Source organism: Piliocolobus tephrosceles, chromosome 3 (genome assembly GCF_002776525.5).
Source record: "Piliocolobus tephrosceles isolate RC106 chromosome 3, ASM277652v3, whole genome shotgun sequence".
In the NCBI taxonomy this organism is placed as follows: domain Eukaryota; kingdom Metazoa; phylum Chordata; class Mammalia; order Primates; family Cercopithecidae; genus Piliocolobus; species Piliocolobus tephrosceles.
In genome coordinates, this window is record NC_045436.1 from 14,966,224 (window position 1) to 14,983,502 (window position 17,279).

The 17,279-nt window shown below is 32.5% G+C and overlaps 1 protein-coding gene across 2 annotated transcripts in view; it reads left to right on the forward strand.

Annotated features, from left to right (window-relative positions):
- Positions 1-17,279, forward strand: part of GLRA3 (glycine receptor alpha 3) — a 169,551-nt gene that overhangs the window by 51,607 nt on the left and 100,665 nt on the right. For both annotated transcript variants that reach the window (XM_023226760.2, XM_023226766.2), the window contains exon 3: positions 3,510-3,577. In XM_023226760.2, coding sequence (XP_023082528.1) covers positions 3,510-3,577 — 68 coding nt within the window. The remainder of the gene's footprint in view (positions 1-3,509; positions 3,578-17,279) is intronic.

Here is a 17,279-nt window from a genome sequence, read left to right on the forward strand (position 1 = left end):
TTAACAGTGTTCACCAAATTTATAATAGGCAACTCTTCTACTGATATCAATAGCCTTGAGTTTTCAATGCTCCCAAGCCCTGACTCCTATCTCTGTATATTTCTATTTCTAAGAAAATCTCTGTTAGCCCTGTAGTATAGTGGCCCCAGATATTTTCGAGTCGGTAATTCCTTAGGACAGTCATTTCCAAACATTCTTGCACATTATAATGACCTAGGAAGTTTAAAAAGTACTGATGCCTTGGTTGCATGCCATACCAACCAAAGTAGGTGAGCATCAGGTATATATATTTTGTAAAGATCCCCAGGTGATTTCAAAGTGCAGCACAGAATTTAAAGGACTTTGAAACCTAGATTTTATTTTTAAATAATTTTGTTGATTTTTCCTGTACCTTAATGCAGCAAGATAAATAGCCATCTAGAGAATAGGTTGAAAAGCAAATTAAGATGAAAATCATGAACCAGTAATCAAATAAATGTAAATTGCAACCTCCAATGATATTTTAGACCATTCTAACTAATGAAATAATTTTTTAAAAAATATTGGAACAAATGAAACATCCTAGTTATTTTAGAACGAAAAACAGGTCATCTACAAAATGGCTTTGGACTTTTCAATGGCAATGCTGAAAAATAGAAAATAATGAAAAATTATCTTCAAAATTCATAAGAAAAAAACATTTCCAGCCTAAAAGTTTCTACTAACTATACATTAAGTGTGAATGCAAAACAACAACAAAAACAGACATTTATGGACAGGGACTCTCTCAAAAGCTTCATAACCTTATGCAGCATTTGTCAAAATATTGCTGAAGCATATGTTCCACTAAAATGAAGAAATGAACCAAGAAAGAAGTGTGGGACCATGAAAGAGGATCCCACAACAGAAAGCTATGGAAGTAATTCCTAGCATGATTGGGAGGTCACAGAACGATTGCTTTGAACCAGAGCAAAACATTCTCATTACATTCCTCTGTAAATCCAGAGGAAGGTAAAGTTCATAGAGCAACTGATGGATCTGTACATACTGAATCAAAATTTAGACATTTCAGCGCTTGTCGATAAGTTAATGATTCAAGTGAAGAAAGCTATGTGAAATATTATACATGAAATAATTGCCAATCTCAGGAAAATTTTCTGCAGGAAAGGAAAAAGTAAGCATAATATACTCTATTGTTTGGCTTGGGTAAATATCTACCTTGTCATATTAATGTAAAAAGTGATTATTGAGCTAACAAAAAAGACCAAGCCGTTTTTCATATAGAAAATTGGATAATGGAGTACAGAAAAAAAGGCTTGTATTAGTAGAGGTAGGGATGATGTATGTAAAAAGGCTAAATCTTTATCTTCTTTGTGGGCATCAGAAGATGTGACTAAAAGAAAAAACATATTATGTAGAGAAATTGAGGTAAATGTCCAAAGAATTGATTAAATGAATTGAAGTAATTATCTCTGAAAAGTGGGAAACAGAAATAAGGCAAGGGGCTACTAGGCATTTTTGTAGCAAACCTTGTAAAATCAATTTACTCAAAAATTATACTCAGGTTGATAAAAAGAAAGAAATTAGGCTTAGATATCAGTTTCTGTATGTGGCGTTCCCTGACTAACTTAGGTAAAGTGTAACTCAGATAGAGCTATTTTAGCCCCTAGCCAAAATATTTTTATGTTTCTATTTATGTAGGTGTCTGCCTAATAACAAACTTTGTGGCCAGATAATGAAATGTTTTGAATGTCATGTAAACAAGACAGTGGGAAAAGAATGATTTTTAGAATCAGAGCAATGGTTCACATTCTAAATATGAGCATCTTATGTAGGCTCACTGTGCTTTAATTCCCTAAAGCATAAATGATGGAATATTACCTTCTCTCAGAGTTACTATGGGTTAAATATCTATGAATCAGCTAATGTTGTAAGCAAGAAACTTACAACAATTTACCGATTTCTGCTCCTCCTTCTCTGCTAGATGATAATCTCTTTGTGTCTTCTTTAGTTTTGTGTGTAAAGGAATGAATAAATGGGACTTATAAAAATGAAAATCCTTGGATTTATGATGAATACTAAATCTGGCATTAATAAGAAATTTCCAGAATGGAGGAGTGAGAAACTCAGTAAGTTCACTTCTCCAAAAAAGCAACAAAAACACTGGCAAAATTATCAAGATTAACCGTTAGAACTCTTAAAATTGATTGAAAGCTTACAACAACCTTAAGAGTGTTCATTCAAGAAAAATTGATGAATTTCTGTAAGAACAGAAGGCATATTAATTTGGCCTACCTTCTCAGTTCCACAGCAGCCTTGCAATCCAGTCGCCTCTAAACAGTAGAAGTTGTAAAACCACCAGAAGCTGGCTAACCAGGTTTGGAGTTCCTCAGAAGGTCCATCCCCAGAGCTTTGTCACTATTCATCCTGTCTGGTAGCTCCTGAGAAAAGCCTCACTCAAAGGGCTTTCCATTATTTGACTTGACTGAGAACTCACTTGGTGGGAAAAATTTCTATCTCTAGGACATTTGTGGAAAATAATCAGAAGATTGTTTAACATTGTATCTGCCTAAGGCTGTGACACTAGTTGGGGCAAGTAAGAGCCTAAACAAAAATTATAAAGGACCTGGAAAATTTGATGTTCTTAGGCAGTTCTGAAAAGCTCTAACATATTTTTGCAATCTGGAGTTTACAGATGCATACAGGGCTTTGTGCATGCCCAGGGAAGTGCTCAGAGAGTCCCAGTATCTCACCTCTGGTGGACCTCAGGTTCTGTGAAAGCAGGAAGTGAAGGGTAAGGTAGAGTTGTAAATAACTGAGCACTGAATACATGTCCCCAAACCCATGGAAGACCCTTGGCCAGAGTGGAAGATTTATTGGCTCAAGTCTTTAAAGAAATCTCTAACTAAATATTAGTTTACCACTAAACTCACTAAACAGAGATTTCAGTGGCTGTGTACTCTAGGGAAATGAAAACTTTACCATATTGGTCCAGGTAAGTCACTAAAGAAGAAACAACAACTGTAAGAAAACCCAGCAACCACAAACTGTGGGTTGGAGATGGGAAGACCCTGTTTCCAGAGTTGCCACATTATGTTATCTATTCAATTTTCAACAAAAAAATATGAGACATGCAAAGAAATAGAAAAGCATAGCCCATGCAGTGGGGAAAAGATCAGTAGAAACTGTCTCTGAAGGGGCTTAGATATTGGACTTACTGAATCAGGCATTTACAGAACCATTAGAGACATCTAGATTTTAAAAACTAAGACCAAGAGAGGTAAAAAAATGATCAGCATCAGTGTTCCTTGTGAACCTTGTGATTCTCAATACATATTGTTGTGTGGAATTATTGCTTCAATTGTGAGCATCTCTTTGTGTGTGTGTGTGTGTGTGTATGTATATATATATTAGTGTGTGTGTATATATATATACACACACACACACACAAATAATGGAATGCAAGGAATTATTTGAAAATGTTTTAGGTAAGTCTCTAAACAGCCCTTATGTTTTAATCTCTTTTTCAGGCCCTCCAGTTAATGTCACATGCAACATATTCATCAACAGCTTTGGCTCTATCGCAGAGACGACCATGGTAGGCATTTTACTTTGCAACAAGTTTCACACTAGAGTAATCTATAATTAAATTAATGGCAACATTTTATGTAATTTAAAACCCAAATTCGTATAACAAGATTTTAAAAGATAAAATAACAGTATAATTAAATTACAGTCACCTGCAGGTAATAACATTTCAGTTAGAGATGGTATATTAGAGTATATAAATATAAGCAAAAACAACATTGATTTTCTCAATTCGACAGTCTAATATTAAACTTCAAATTAAAGCCAAAATGTCACCATAGCAATTATTTTTTTCCAGTAATCTTTAATATCGAGATGTAAATAGAGTAGTAAATACTTACATGGTTACTCTGTACCCCACTTACACATTTTTTAAAGTGATTTTAAATATTCAATTTGATTACTTTTTCAAATGAATAGAGTATTTGCCAAAACTTTATACTTAGAAATTTTATCAACTGTATTTGAAGACATTTTATATAATCAAGTTATTAAAGCAAGAAAAACAGAAAAATCGTCATTACAGACCAAATTTCTTCTGTCTTAAATTTTAAAGCTTTTTCTGAAGAGCACGTGGTATCTCGACTTTGCCCTTTAGCTTTTATTGGGCAATTTAACTGTAATAAAATGCAGAAATAGACACATGAACCACTGAACATCTATAAAATTGTCTAGCAGCCAATTTACTTTTCCTGAAACTGTGTAGATGATGATTCTTAAATTAGCTAGAATTATCCTTTTAAATTTAGTAAGTATAGCTTGCAATACTTCTCAAAGTTAATATTAACTAAAATATGATATAAAACACTTAGGGATTTATTAGTTTTAAAAACAATATTAGATAATTACATTCACTTTACTTAGAACAGTAAACAGATAGTAAATTTTCTAAGGAAAAACAATCTAATATGCAAATTATTACATATATGATGGTGTAAGTGTGTGTAGAGGTATGTGTGAGTGTGTGTTGGAATCCATCTCAACAGGAAGAGGCTTTATACAGGCATCTTTTTTTTTTTAAGCTGTTTCCCTCATGTATGCAATGTAAGTCTTTTAGCAGCATCTCTGTGGTTATATTCAAAGTTAATATAGCTTAACTACAATAAAGCATTTGTGGAGAAGAACCGAACTTAAATTTGGAGGCATTATATAGAATTATCTTCAATACAATACAATCTAAGTTACATGAATGTGTGTATATGAGTGTAAATGCAGAGAAGATGCGTGTAATTTGGTTAGAAACAGTGCAGTTCTGGTGCAATTTCTTCTCTCAGTGGCTATCATCCTGTTTTAGATTTTGATATAGTCTAGATTCGTGTGGAAAATTTGGCCCTCATTTATATCCAACATTTGTACATATTCAGTCCATATAATCCACAGATGAAGGAATCCCTATTGGTTTTGTTCTATTTAGGCTTCTCAAATTGTGTTTCTAGACCTGATGATTTTCTCATTTTGTTTCTATATATGTATAATCCTAAAAACCTGGAAATATACTTCTCTATATTTTTCTTTTCCATGATTGCTTCCATGAAATACTTCCCACAGCAATAGTTGGAAAGATTTAAAGTTTTACCCATCTTTATGGGGTAGGGAGGGAATAGATTTGGAAAAAGCAGAGGGCATAGGCAGATTTCCTTCCCATTAAGACTTAAAGATTGCCAGTTTTCTGAAAGTGCCTTTTTTATGACATAATTCATCAGTCTACCACTAGAACACAATCTATAAGATGCCTACACCAGTTAAATTTCTTACCTTAATAATTTTAGCCAGACTTTATAGAATAACATTCTACAAAAAGCTTGCAGAATATTGCAAACACACTCTCATGATAACAGTTTTATTTCCCTCCTTCAGCGTGCAAGCCTTTTTTCTCACCTACGTACTCCATCATTATGTATTCCTTCTGAAATCAGTGTAAGCATCTATCACTCACCTCTTCACAGTCTTAAGCAGTGTCAACGAACATTGTTCAAATATCCCAGAAGTTAAGTATTATAAACCTAATCATGTCCACCTTGGTATTTTTCTTTTTATTCTTCCAAATTTCTAAACATATATTATTTCCATTAAAATGATCAGATTCAATAGTTGTTACTTTTTAATGGTATCATCTAGAATAGCTGTGACTTTGATGTTCATCTATATAGGCACAAAGAAAATTAGAACTTGTTTGTATATTTCTATCATAAGAATCATAAAATGTTTTGCTCCCACTTGGTTAAGTTGTTGTATTTTAATCACAGGGTCCACTATCACGACTCTACAACAAAACTTTATCTCATTATTCTATTGGTGTCTTTTTTAAATTCAGTACAAATGCTAATATATGTGTTAATGTATTTTTTAAACTTATTCACACTTCTTACACTGAATATAGTTTACTTCTGTTCTTTTTTTTTTTTTTTTTTTTTTTTGAGATGGAGTCTCACTCTGTCGCGCAGGCTGACTTCTGTTCTTATAATACAAATAATTGAATTAAATTAAGGCAGTCAATTAAAATTGAGAGGATGGAATCTCAAATTATCTGTAAAAATTAATGAATATATTTATGTCTGAGAATTCATATTTAAAATAAAACTACATAATTATCCTCATGCATATGTGTCTGCTTAACAAGACTAAGCCTTCGATGTCTTTGCTGGCTAAATATATTGAGCTCCCTCTGCTGGTCTAGTCTATAACTGGTATGTCTCACTTTTAAACACAGCTCTCCCATTTCAGGTTATTGTTTAATTCTTGGGAAAATTTCTCTAGTAGATATTCTACTTTTTAGGCCACTTTTTGTTAACTAAGTTAATTCAAACAATGTATTTTTCATACTTTTCTTGCACAAATTAAAAAAAAATACGTGTGCAGTTTTTTAACAATATAAACTCCAATTTCTTTTTAGCTGTTAAATTCCTTAGCCAATGTTGTTAATCTGATTAATTTCACGTAGTGCCAACCATTCTTACCTGAGTACAGTTTCACTATTTTACACATAGTCACCACATTTTTTTCTATAAATATTATCAGAATTCTAACTTCTCTATTTCCCTCATATTTGAGTCATATAATGAGATTCTTTAAGGACTTGTTCAGCCTCAATTATTTCAAGTTCACATTCTTCTTAAACAGATAATGATTTAACAACTAATGGAAACTCCAGTTCTCAAAAATATTAAATTAAAAGTAAAACTAGTTTATCATCATTGCTATTTGGGAACATGGTCTTGGTGAGAGAGGCACATTTGTCCTGCCTTTTAAACTATGGTGACAAAAGGAGCACATGACTATTTCAATGAGGGGAAGCTTAAGATCTCCACATTAAGTGGCTCTCATATGAAGTGTGCTCCTGCAAACCTATGTTGAGCTGTGAATAAGGCTTATGTGCCAGGATGAAAGCATTTAAGTTGGGCTTAACAATGCAAAGAAATGCAAATGCAAGGAAAACCCTTAAGCAAAGGTTTTCTTTGGAAATATACACAAAAACCAAATTGTAATTTGGAGCATACACACAGACCTGGCCGGTCTTCAGGGTGTCCACAGAACAAAAGAAAAGATTGGGGTTTTATTGGTTAAGAGAAACGTTTTGTAAAATGTTTTGAAAGAAAGTTCATTGGCCTGGAGAAGTATTTTCAGCTCTGGCAAGCTGTGTTGTTGAGTGATGGTGGTAGGTAAAACTAATCTTGGTGGAAGGTGAAACTAATCTTAGAGGCATGGAAGGTAGTTTCAGCAATTACTAGGTAAAATGGATTTTAAGATTATAGCAAGTTCTCCACATTCTGCAGCTGGGCTTGCCAGACAGTTCCTGGAGCAGGAGCTTTGTGAACTGAGTGCTTTTTCCCCATGGTCCTTAACTCCCATCTAGTTGGGTATGGCTGTAAAAATCCGAAGTCATATCATCAATTTTCACAATTCAAGCAATGGAATATTACATAGAAACAACATTGATATTTCTCATAAACATAATTATGAGCTAAAGAAAATAGACACAACAGAACATGTGTTAGAATATGAGCTAAAGGAAACAGACACAATAGAACATGTGTTTACTTTCATTTATACGAAGTTCAATAACATGAAATAATCAATTCTGTTGATAAAAGACTTCTGAATTCTAAAAGATTATCTTTGTTTGGGGGTGGGAGTTGGCTGGTAACTGATGGTGAGGAGGTACTATGAAGCCTTCTGGGTACCAAAATTGTTCTATATTTTGATCTGGGTGGTACTAACACAGGTCTACATATATGTCAGAATTATTGAATGGACACTGCAGACTTGTGTATGTTATGAATGGCTGTTGTATCTTAATTCAAAAGATTATTTAAAAGTAAACAAAAACCTTCACAAATTTAAATTTTAACACACCAAATGTGTCATGCAGAGCGTAGCTATTCAGTGATCACAGGTGAAAACGTTAGAAGTTAGACAAAAAGCTTTAAATGAAAGGTTTTATTCTTCACCAGAAACAGTCTGCAGGACTATGAAGGTCTAGAGCATGAATATGTGATTTCTCTAACCCTGTGCCTTCCAATACTTAAAATACCTAGTTATAAGGACCAAAAATGAATAATCTGGAAGAAAAAAATCACTGAGATGATAAGCAACTTCCATGGTGTAGGCAAAAGGGAATTCCATTTGATGTGGTCTGGGGATTGGGACTGGCTATAGGTAGCTCAAATGTTCTCAGCTAACTGTCAAACTTTAAGAAAAACTTCAAAATAGAAACATGTATATATATACATACACACTGAGAAGCATAACTATGACAGAAGCAAATAAGAAATGCCCATCATAGAGGCACCTTATGGGACTGGCTAAACCCATGATGACATTAAAAGTCCATTACTTATTTTAAAATTTGAAAAAGAGAGAAAACAATCACCCATAATGCCCCCACACAAACCCAGCAGTGTTAGTAGTTAGCTGCATTTATATCTACTTCTAAATGTTTTGACTGCACATATTTTTACATGGTTTATGCATTCATTCATTCAATGAATCTTTTTGTGAGAGCATATAATGAACCAAACATTTTGCTATGCACAAAGGATGATATAATCATTTTATTCTGACAAATCTCTTTTTTTACTTATTAGTGAATCACAAACTTTTTTCCATTATAAAGATAAAATAATGAGCCTCCTTTTCCTAGCTTTTTGTTCAATACATATGCAAAAAAGTGCACAAATTATAGGAGTGAAGTACAATGAATTAATACAAAGTGCACACATTCATGTAACCACACTCAAGTCAAAAGTAGCATCCCAGAGCCTGCTTATATCCCTTTTAAATCCTACCCCTCACAGTCTCCAAAGAAGTTTGGGCATGTATATATAATAGTACAGTATTTTTAAATGAACATATTGGTTTTATCTGCCTACCTTCAAAAAACAGATGACTCTCCATCTTGTTACACATATGTTAGAAAAATAATTGCACTGCTATGTGATTTAAATCAATATTTATACATTGAACCATTACTTTTCACCAGTGCCCATAAAATAAACCATTTTTATAAAATGAGAACAAAAAAGATGAGACATTTTGGGTTAATAGTTTTTCAGGTGTCGGTGTACATAGATGCATGGTACGTTGGAAGGGAGGATCTGAGGGTCCAGTGTGATCTCACAGAATTGTCCAAACGTACAGTTTTTCAATTTTCCGTACAAATAATAGGCTCACATTTTACTTGCAACAATAAGCACACATATATAAATGCTACTTTGTATAACTGAGTCATTAGATTCTCGAGAGATACCTAAGCCAATACAGCATAAAAATTGATATTATCTATCTCTCTATATATCTATCTCTATGTTAATGGAATCTTTAAACTACTAGACATTCTTTTTAAAGTATTTTTTTTATTAAAAAAAAGTTACAGGCATACCAAGATGCATGGATTATAAGTAACACTAAAAAAACTACCACCATCTTAAAAAGTTAAACAGTACAAATACATGAAACTTCTTTTCTTAAAGTAAGCTTTATTCCTGAGTTTGATATTAAGATATAAATGTTCATTCTATATGTATGAAAATATAATCAAAATGACCATATTGAAATATCCACATGTAACTTAGTTGGGCTTCATTTTTCAGGTGTAAATTTATGTTTTTTTGAGATACTCCATGCTTGTATATGTAGACAAGGTTTTTTTTCATTTTCATTCCAGTATTTCATGATCTGTTTATCCATTCTACTTTTGCTAGACATGTAGGTTGTTTCTAATGTTTTCAATACTACAAATCATCTCTGCATTGAAAATCATTGCATAGGGTGGATCACCTGAGGTCAGGAGTTCGAGACCAGCCTGGCCAGCACGGTGAAACCCCATCTCTACTAAAAAAAAAAACAAGAATTAGCCAGCAGGGTGGCAGACGCCTGTAATTCCAGCTACTTGGGAGGCTGAGGCAGGAGAATCGCTTGAACACAGGAGGCGGAATTTGCAGTGAGATGAGACAGTGCCACTGCACTCCAGCCTGGTCAACAGAGCCAGACTCCATCTCAAAAAAAAAAAAAAAAAGAAAAGAAAAATCATTGCATATTACCTTCTAATATTATATGTGTGTGTGTGTATATGTGTGTGTGTGTATATATATATTTATGCAAGCTATTCTACAGAGTATATACCTAGGGGTGAGATTACTTGGTAATTACTAAATTGCTCCCCATTCAAATTACTAAATTTCTCTCCAAGGTGATCATTCTGTTTGAAGCACCTGTTAGCAATATTATGAGATTTCCTATTGTTTTACATGTTCTCCAACACTTAGTATTTACCCACTTTCAATTTTTTAACTTCCATAATGGTTGTAAAGTTGGATTTAATTGCTGCTTATCATGTACTTCCTTGATAAACAGTGAGGTTAAGCATTTTAATAAATGATTCAGATGTTCTTTATGCAAAATGCTTCTTAATATATTTTCTCCATTTAAGGTTGCTTGTTTATATTATACACACACACATGCAATATTCTGAAGATGAATACTTTGTCAGCTGTATGCATTTTAAACATTTATTCTACTCTTCAAGGCATTCTTTTTGATGTGTAAATAATTTTAATTCACAAAATGTAACCTTGTTTTACTTAAAAGTCTATGCTTCTTTGCCATAAGAATTTTTTCTCACCCAAGTGCATAAAGATATTTTCTTATACTCTCTGATAAAAGAGTTTTGCTTTCTTGTTTAGGTTTTAGTCCCCTTGGCATTTTGTACAATTGTATATGTATACATATATGTAATATGTAATGTAGGCATTTATTTTCATTTCTTAATTGAATAATTACTTCCAATAATTTGTAATTAAATTTAATGAGTCAGTTTCAAGTTCTATGCTAATGATCTATTTGTCTATGCCTGCACTGATATCACGTTGTCTTGTTTAATATAGTTTATATTAGACTTGATATTTAGTAGGACAACTTACCAAACACACAGTTTAAATATTCTGTTTAAAATATTAATTCGTGTTCTTGGGAGATTGGCTTTTCATAAACTTTAGAATTATCTTGTCAAATTCCACAAAATAAACTTGAGCTTAATATAAAGATGAGCATTGGGGAAATTGTCATTTCAAAATATTGGGTCTTTCTATCCATGAATACAATGCATCATGCTCTTTACTTAAATATTATTAATATCATTTAACAAATGCATATGTCTCATAAATTTCTTGAATATCTTTTAGATTTATTTATACTTCATTATTAAAGTAGACTTTTAAAATTATAATCTTTCACTTATTTTTAAACACTTCATTGTCGATACATAAGAACACGATCATTTTTTACATTGCCCAAAATACTCTCATTTTAGGCCTCATGTTTTATAATTTCTTCATATAATTGTACCACCTAGGAATAGTAACATGTTAATTTCTTCCTGTCAGTACTTATACAATCTGCAACTTTTTCGTGTCTTAATGTTTTAACAAAAGCAATGTTAAATGAAATTGATTTGTTCCTGGCTTTAAAGAGAATATTTCTTATGTTTCCAAAATAAATATGGTGTTTACTTGAGTTTTGTATAAATATCTTTTATCAAAATTCAAAGTTCTCTCTACCATACTTTCTGAAGAATATGAAAAGCATTAAATACAAAACAAACATAAAATAGGTATTAAGTGCTCTAATCCATGAACATAGTATATCAAGTTGTCTTCTCCAGTTACTCAGAACTATGTTTTTCAGGGATTGTCATATCTCTTAGTTTATTCCTAAGTATTGATGCATGCTTGTAAATGTTATATTTTTAAAATAATCTTTTTATTTTAGAATAGTTTAGGTCTACAAGAAATTTGCAAAGGCAGTACAGAGAATTTTCCTAGATCCCATGCCCAGTTTCCTCTATTATTACCATGTTACATTAGTTAGTATGATATATTTGTCAACATTTGTGAACAAATATTGATGCATTATTATAAACTAAGGTCTGTGCTTTTTGGATTTCTTTAGTTTTTTACTAACATTATTTTTCTGTCCCATTATCCTATCCAGGATACTACATTATATTTAGTTGCCGTGTTTCCATAGGATGCTCTAGATTGTGAAAATTTTTTACATAATTTTTTATAACCTCAACTGGTATTGGTCAGGTATTTTGTAGAATGTCTCTCAATTGGGTTCATACATATTTTTCTTTTGAGTAGATTGAATTACGAGATTTTTGGAAGGAAGACCACAGAAGTAAAGTGCCACTCTCATTACTTTTTATCAAGAGTATGTACTATCAATATGACTTAGTATTTAATATGTGAAGCTTGATTATAGGCCTGAGGTGGTATCTGTCTGATTTTTCCACTGTAAAGTAACTCCTTTTTTTTAACCTTCACTGTGCTATTCTTGTCATAGTCTGTTTTGCATTGCTATAAAGGAATACCTGAGGCTGGGTAATTTACAAAGAAAAAAGGCTTTTTGGTCCATTGTTTTGTAGGCTGTTCAAGAAGCATGTCACCAGCATCTACTTCCACTCATGGCAGAAGTAGGAGGGGGACGGGAGCCAGCATTAGGACATTACAGGATAAGAGTGCAGGAAAGAGAGAGAGGGAAAGGTGCCAGACTCTTTTTAACAAGCAGTTCTTGAGGGAACTTATATAGTGACAACTCACTGGTTACCATGGGGACAGCACAAAGCCATTCATGAGGAATCCACTCCCATGACCCAAACATTTCCCACCAGGCCCCACCTGCAACAATTGGGATCAAATTTCAACAGGAGATTTGGAAGGGGCAAATATCCAAACTGTATCCGCACTCTTTGAAAGTAAGTCAGTGTATGTAGCCCAACTTAAGGGGATAAAGAGGTTATGTTCCACGTCCTTGAGGGAACCATTTCTGCATATTATTTGAGATTCTTTGGTAGAGATTTATTCCTTCCCCTTTATTTATTTATACAATAATTTATTCATATCAATATAGACTCTTGCACATTTATTTTATGTTTTGAGTTAAAATTCTAAGCTATGTTATTTAATTTGTTGCTCAAATTGTTCCAGTTTGGCCACTGGGAGTTTGTTCACTTAGCCTCTGTGTCTCTGACACATTCCTACCACTTTGGTGTTTGAGCACTTCCATGTGTTCTGTAAATATAAGATGTTACAGACTCATCTTGTGTTTTTCCTGCCCCAGACATAGATCAGTCATTTCTCCAAGAATTCTTTTTCTTTTTCTTTTTCTTTTTTTTTTTTTTTTTAATTGGAGAATGGTACTAGAAACCCAGATCTGATCACCAGATGTGTTCATTGCTACAGAGGTTTCATTGCATCTAGGCTTCCCAGCAGACAGAGCCTGGAAGTGTGTGTGTGTATGTGTGTGTGTGTGTGTGTGTAAATGTTGTATTTTAAATTTTATTTACCAATAGTTTCTAATTAATATATGGGCAAACAATAAATGTTACAATATTGACATATTCTCAACTTGATAACTTAATAGTTCTAGTAATTATTCATTTTTTTTGTATTTTCTATGAATATATTAATGCAAACTGTTAAGACAGTTGTACTTTTTCCTTCCCAATCTCTCTTACCTTATTGCACTGGTTCAGAACTCCTATACAATGCCAAATAACAATGGAGAATGGCTACCTTTGTCTTTTTGGCTTTTGATATCAATTGAAAAGCATGCAGCATTTCACAATTAAGAATGACATTAACTGTAGGTTTCTCATAAATCCTCCTTATTAGATTGAGAGAGTTTACTTCCACTATTGTTTGCTGAGATGTTTTATTATGAAAAGGAATTCAATTTTATTCAATGCTGTCTCAACATTCATTGAAATGATTATATGTTTTTCTCATTCACTCTGTTAATATTATTGATTATATTGATTTATTTCCAAGTAGTAAATCCTTCTTGCATTCCTTATATAAACCTCATTTGACCATAATTTATTATTCTTTTTATATACTGCTAGATTTAAATTTCTAATATTTGGTTTAGGATATTTGCTACTGTGTTAACTTTGGATGTTGAACTCTTATTTTCTTACAATATAAAGAGTGGTGTGTGATATCAGTATTATGCTGGTTTCCTAAAACTAAGTTGAAAGTGTTCTTTTTTCCTCTACTCCTTAAAATAGTTCATGTATAATTGATGAACTGTTATTTCTTCCACGAGTATTAATTAAAATTCACCAGTAATGCCATCCAAGCCAGTCATTTTATTTGTGTAAAGGTTTTAAGTTACAAGTTTCATTCCTGAGATATAAGACTATTCGGTTTTTCATAGCATCAGTTTTGTAATGGTTTTATTTTTCAATGAAATTTTCCATTCCTCATCAAATTATTTACACACCCTTACCACATTTTATTTTGCAAGATAAGAAGTCTTTGTAATGTTTTCATTTTTATTATTCTTCCTGGTAATTTGGTTTTAACTTGTTTTTTAAATTAGTTTATATATGGGTATATTTTTATTTGTTCTGCTAGATATTTTTGCTGTTTTCTGAATTTATAATTAATGTTTATCTTCTGTGAATAATAATAGTTCATTTTTGTCTCTTCATTTGTTCTTTTGGCAGAACCTACTACACTGTATATTCTGATTGTATTCTCCATACCTTAATCTCTCTGTCAGAGCTTCTATAATATCTCTTTATATTTCTGTGTTTCTATTTCTTATATTTCTATATTTAAGAATTGCCACTGGTAAATAAATTATTGGAAATTCATAAACATCCCAAATATCTTATAATTCATATCAATCCATTTTAGATTCCTTCGCTGCAAATAATTTAATGACTTACATAAAGGCAATTTATTCACAATCTATGATGATATTTTCCTGTGCTTTTGGTTTTGTTAGAATTGCCTTTTCTCTTTGTGCTAATATATCATACTTCAATGACATACTATTATGTCATCCAATTTTGTTTAAAGTCATGAATATTTATTTAAAATTTTGTAATACAGTGTCCATAGGGCAACAGTTCTCTCTGATATGCTCCTCGTTGTATCATTAACAGGTAGCAACATGCTCAGAACAAAGTAGCTCTTAAGTTTATATTGTGGAATATATGTAAGCATGTATTTATGCTGGCCAAAAAAGACTAATTTTTTTCCAAAAAGAGAACTTCATTATTGTGTTCTTGACACAAATGGATAAACTGCCATTTTTACTGCCTTGCAATATGATCTGTTTCTGCATTCTGAGTCCTGATCATTGTCATAAATCAATGCTACAGTTTCTAAAATATGAGTTAAGCAGCTAATTGTACAATCAAGTTAATGCTGGATAATATAGCCTAAATGAACTTGGCTTTTTTATTCAAATCTTTCCATGTAATTCTATAATCTTTCCTCTAAAAGCATTTACTCTTTCATGCATGTATAGCAAGACAATTTTGTGAAAAATGCTAAAATTATTATGGAGATGTCTCTGTGATAAGAACTTAGAGTTCCTGTTTATATAGTGCTTATAGTGATCCAAGAATAATTTCAAAAATCAAAATCAAAAATATTAGGGTGCAACTATTTCAGAAATAGACCAGGTTTTACAGTAATTTTTATCACAATTGAAATAAAATGTGTGTAATTTGAAGGAAAGTCCATTTGTTTTTTCTGTTCTTTTATAAACGTTTGCTAAAATGTGCCATTGGTCCTTTGTATCTAATGCCAATGAGTTAAATTATTATAAAGGTACATTTATTCACATTTGTAAGTACCATAATAGCATTCAGTGACTATTCCTATGTCATTCATATTTACAAATTCAACAACATTCATGTAGGATATTACTAGATTGATGGTATTTCAGTTCTTTTGGAACAGTCTGAAAGTATCCTGCTATCTTTTTAATGTTAAAATTATACTTGTTTACATCTTATCCTCCTCCTCTTTTTTTTCTTACTTTGAGTAGTAGGTAAAGCCAAACCAAGTATAGAAATGGCATGGATCTGGAAGATTTTTAATTTCATGCATGAGTAACCAGTGACTGGCAGCATGAATGTGCTCTGATCTATCACGTATAAGCATCAATCAGAAATGGGCTTATTTATGGGGATGCTTGCAAAAGATAAGTATACATGAATGTTATACATTTTGGTGACCCCATCAGACATATGAATAAATCTCTGTTTAATGAATTCATCCACCAGATCATCCTTCTAATCATTGTGCTCAAAAAGGGACTGTCTACAGATCCTGTTCACAAAAGTAAAATTCTCATACAGAATATCATAGAGAATACAATTGTTTATTGTGCTAGAATGTTGTTAAAACAATGTTAAAAGGCACATGTCCAATTCTATGGTGGGAAATGCCAAGGAGAAACTGGTGCTAATGACAACAGAAAAAAAAAAAAAAATCTGTATCCTGAGAGCCATCAAGCACACACATCTATAACATATCTCCCTTATGAGACTGTATATCGTCGTAGAGTTTCCTTTTGATAAGTAAATTAAAAGGTTAATTGCATTTTCAAGGCATTTGAAATATTTGGGCTGGGAAAGAGAAATACAGATTATAGAGTTAAATGTAATGGCAAAGATATGTCTCAAATTCAACTCTTCTCTTTTCTGTCTCCTCTTAATTTGCAGTGGAAAATGACCCTTACTTGGTCAAGGATCTCTCTAGAGGAAGGCATCATAGAGATCAATTAAACACTTCTCTTGGCCACTTCTCATAACATAGAACTGATTAGATTATCATGAACAGATCATAGCAATGCTATTCATCTTCATGATATTCATCATCACATTTTTCTACGAGAATTTGATTTTCTGAAAGAATCCTCTCCAAAATGTCATTTCAGCCTCTAAAGATAAAATGGGCAGCAAGATTGGGAATTGTGTTCTCTAAGATGACTGGCACTAGTCATAATGTGTTACTTAGTTATGAATTTAGCATGTCAATTAGTGTTAAGTTTTTGGCAACCAATTTAAATTGCAGATAGCTTTTCAGCTCCTAGGCTGAATCTCTGACAGATGTGTGAGTTAATATTAACACTGAAGCGCTCTGGACCAGACAAATGGCATATTTCTGTTGCTGCGATGAGACTTCGAGGTTACCCACAAAACAACAAGCCAACTAACTGCTTCAGAAGGATTCGAACATGTCAGACTGACAAGAATCTGGGGCTGTGCCACAAGTGTCCTGTCAAGTAGAACAGACGCACTCAAGAGTTGAGCCTTCCTTGTTAATTAGGAAGTCAATTAGAAACTGCAAGATTCCTTTTCAACAATGACATATGTATATCAAAATGAATTTAGTTCTTAAAATTTGGTT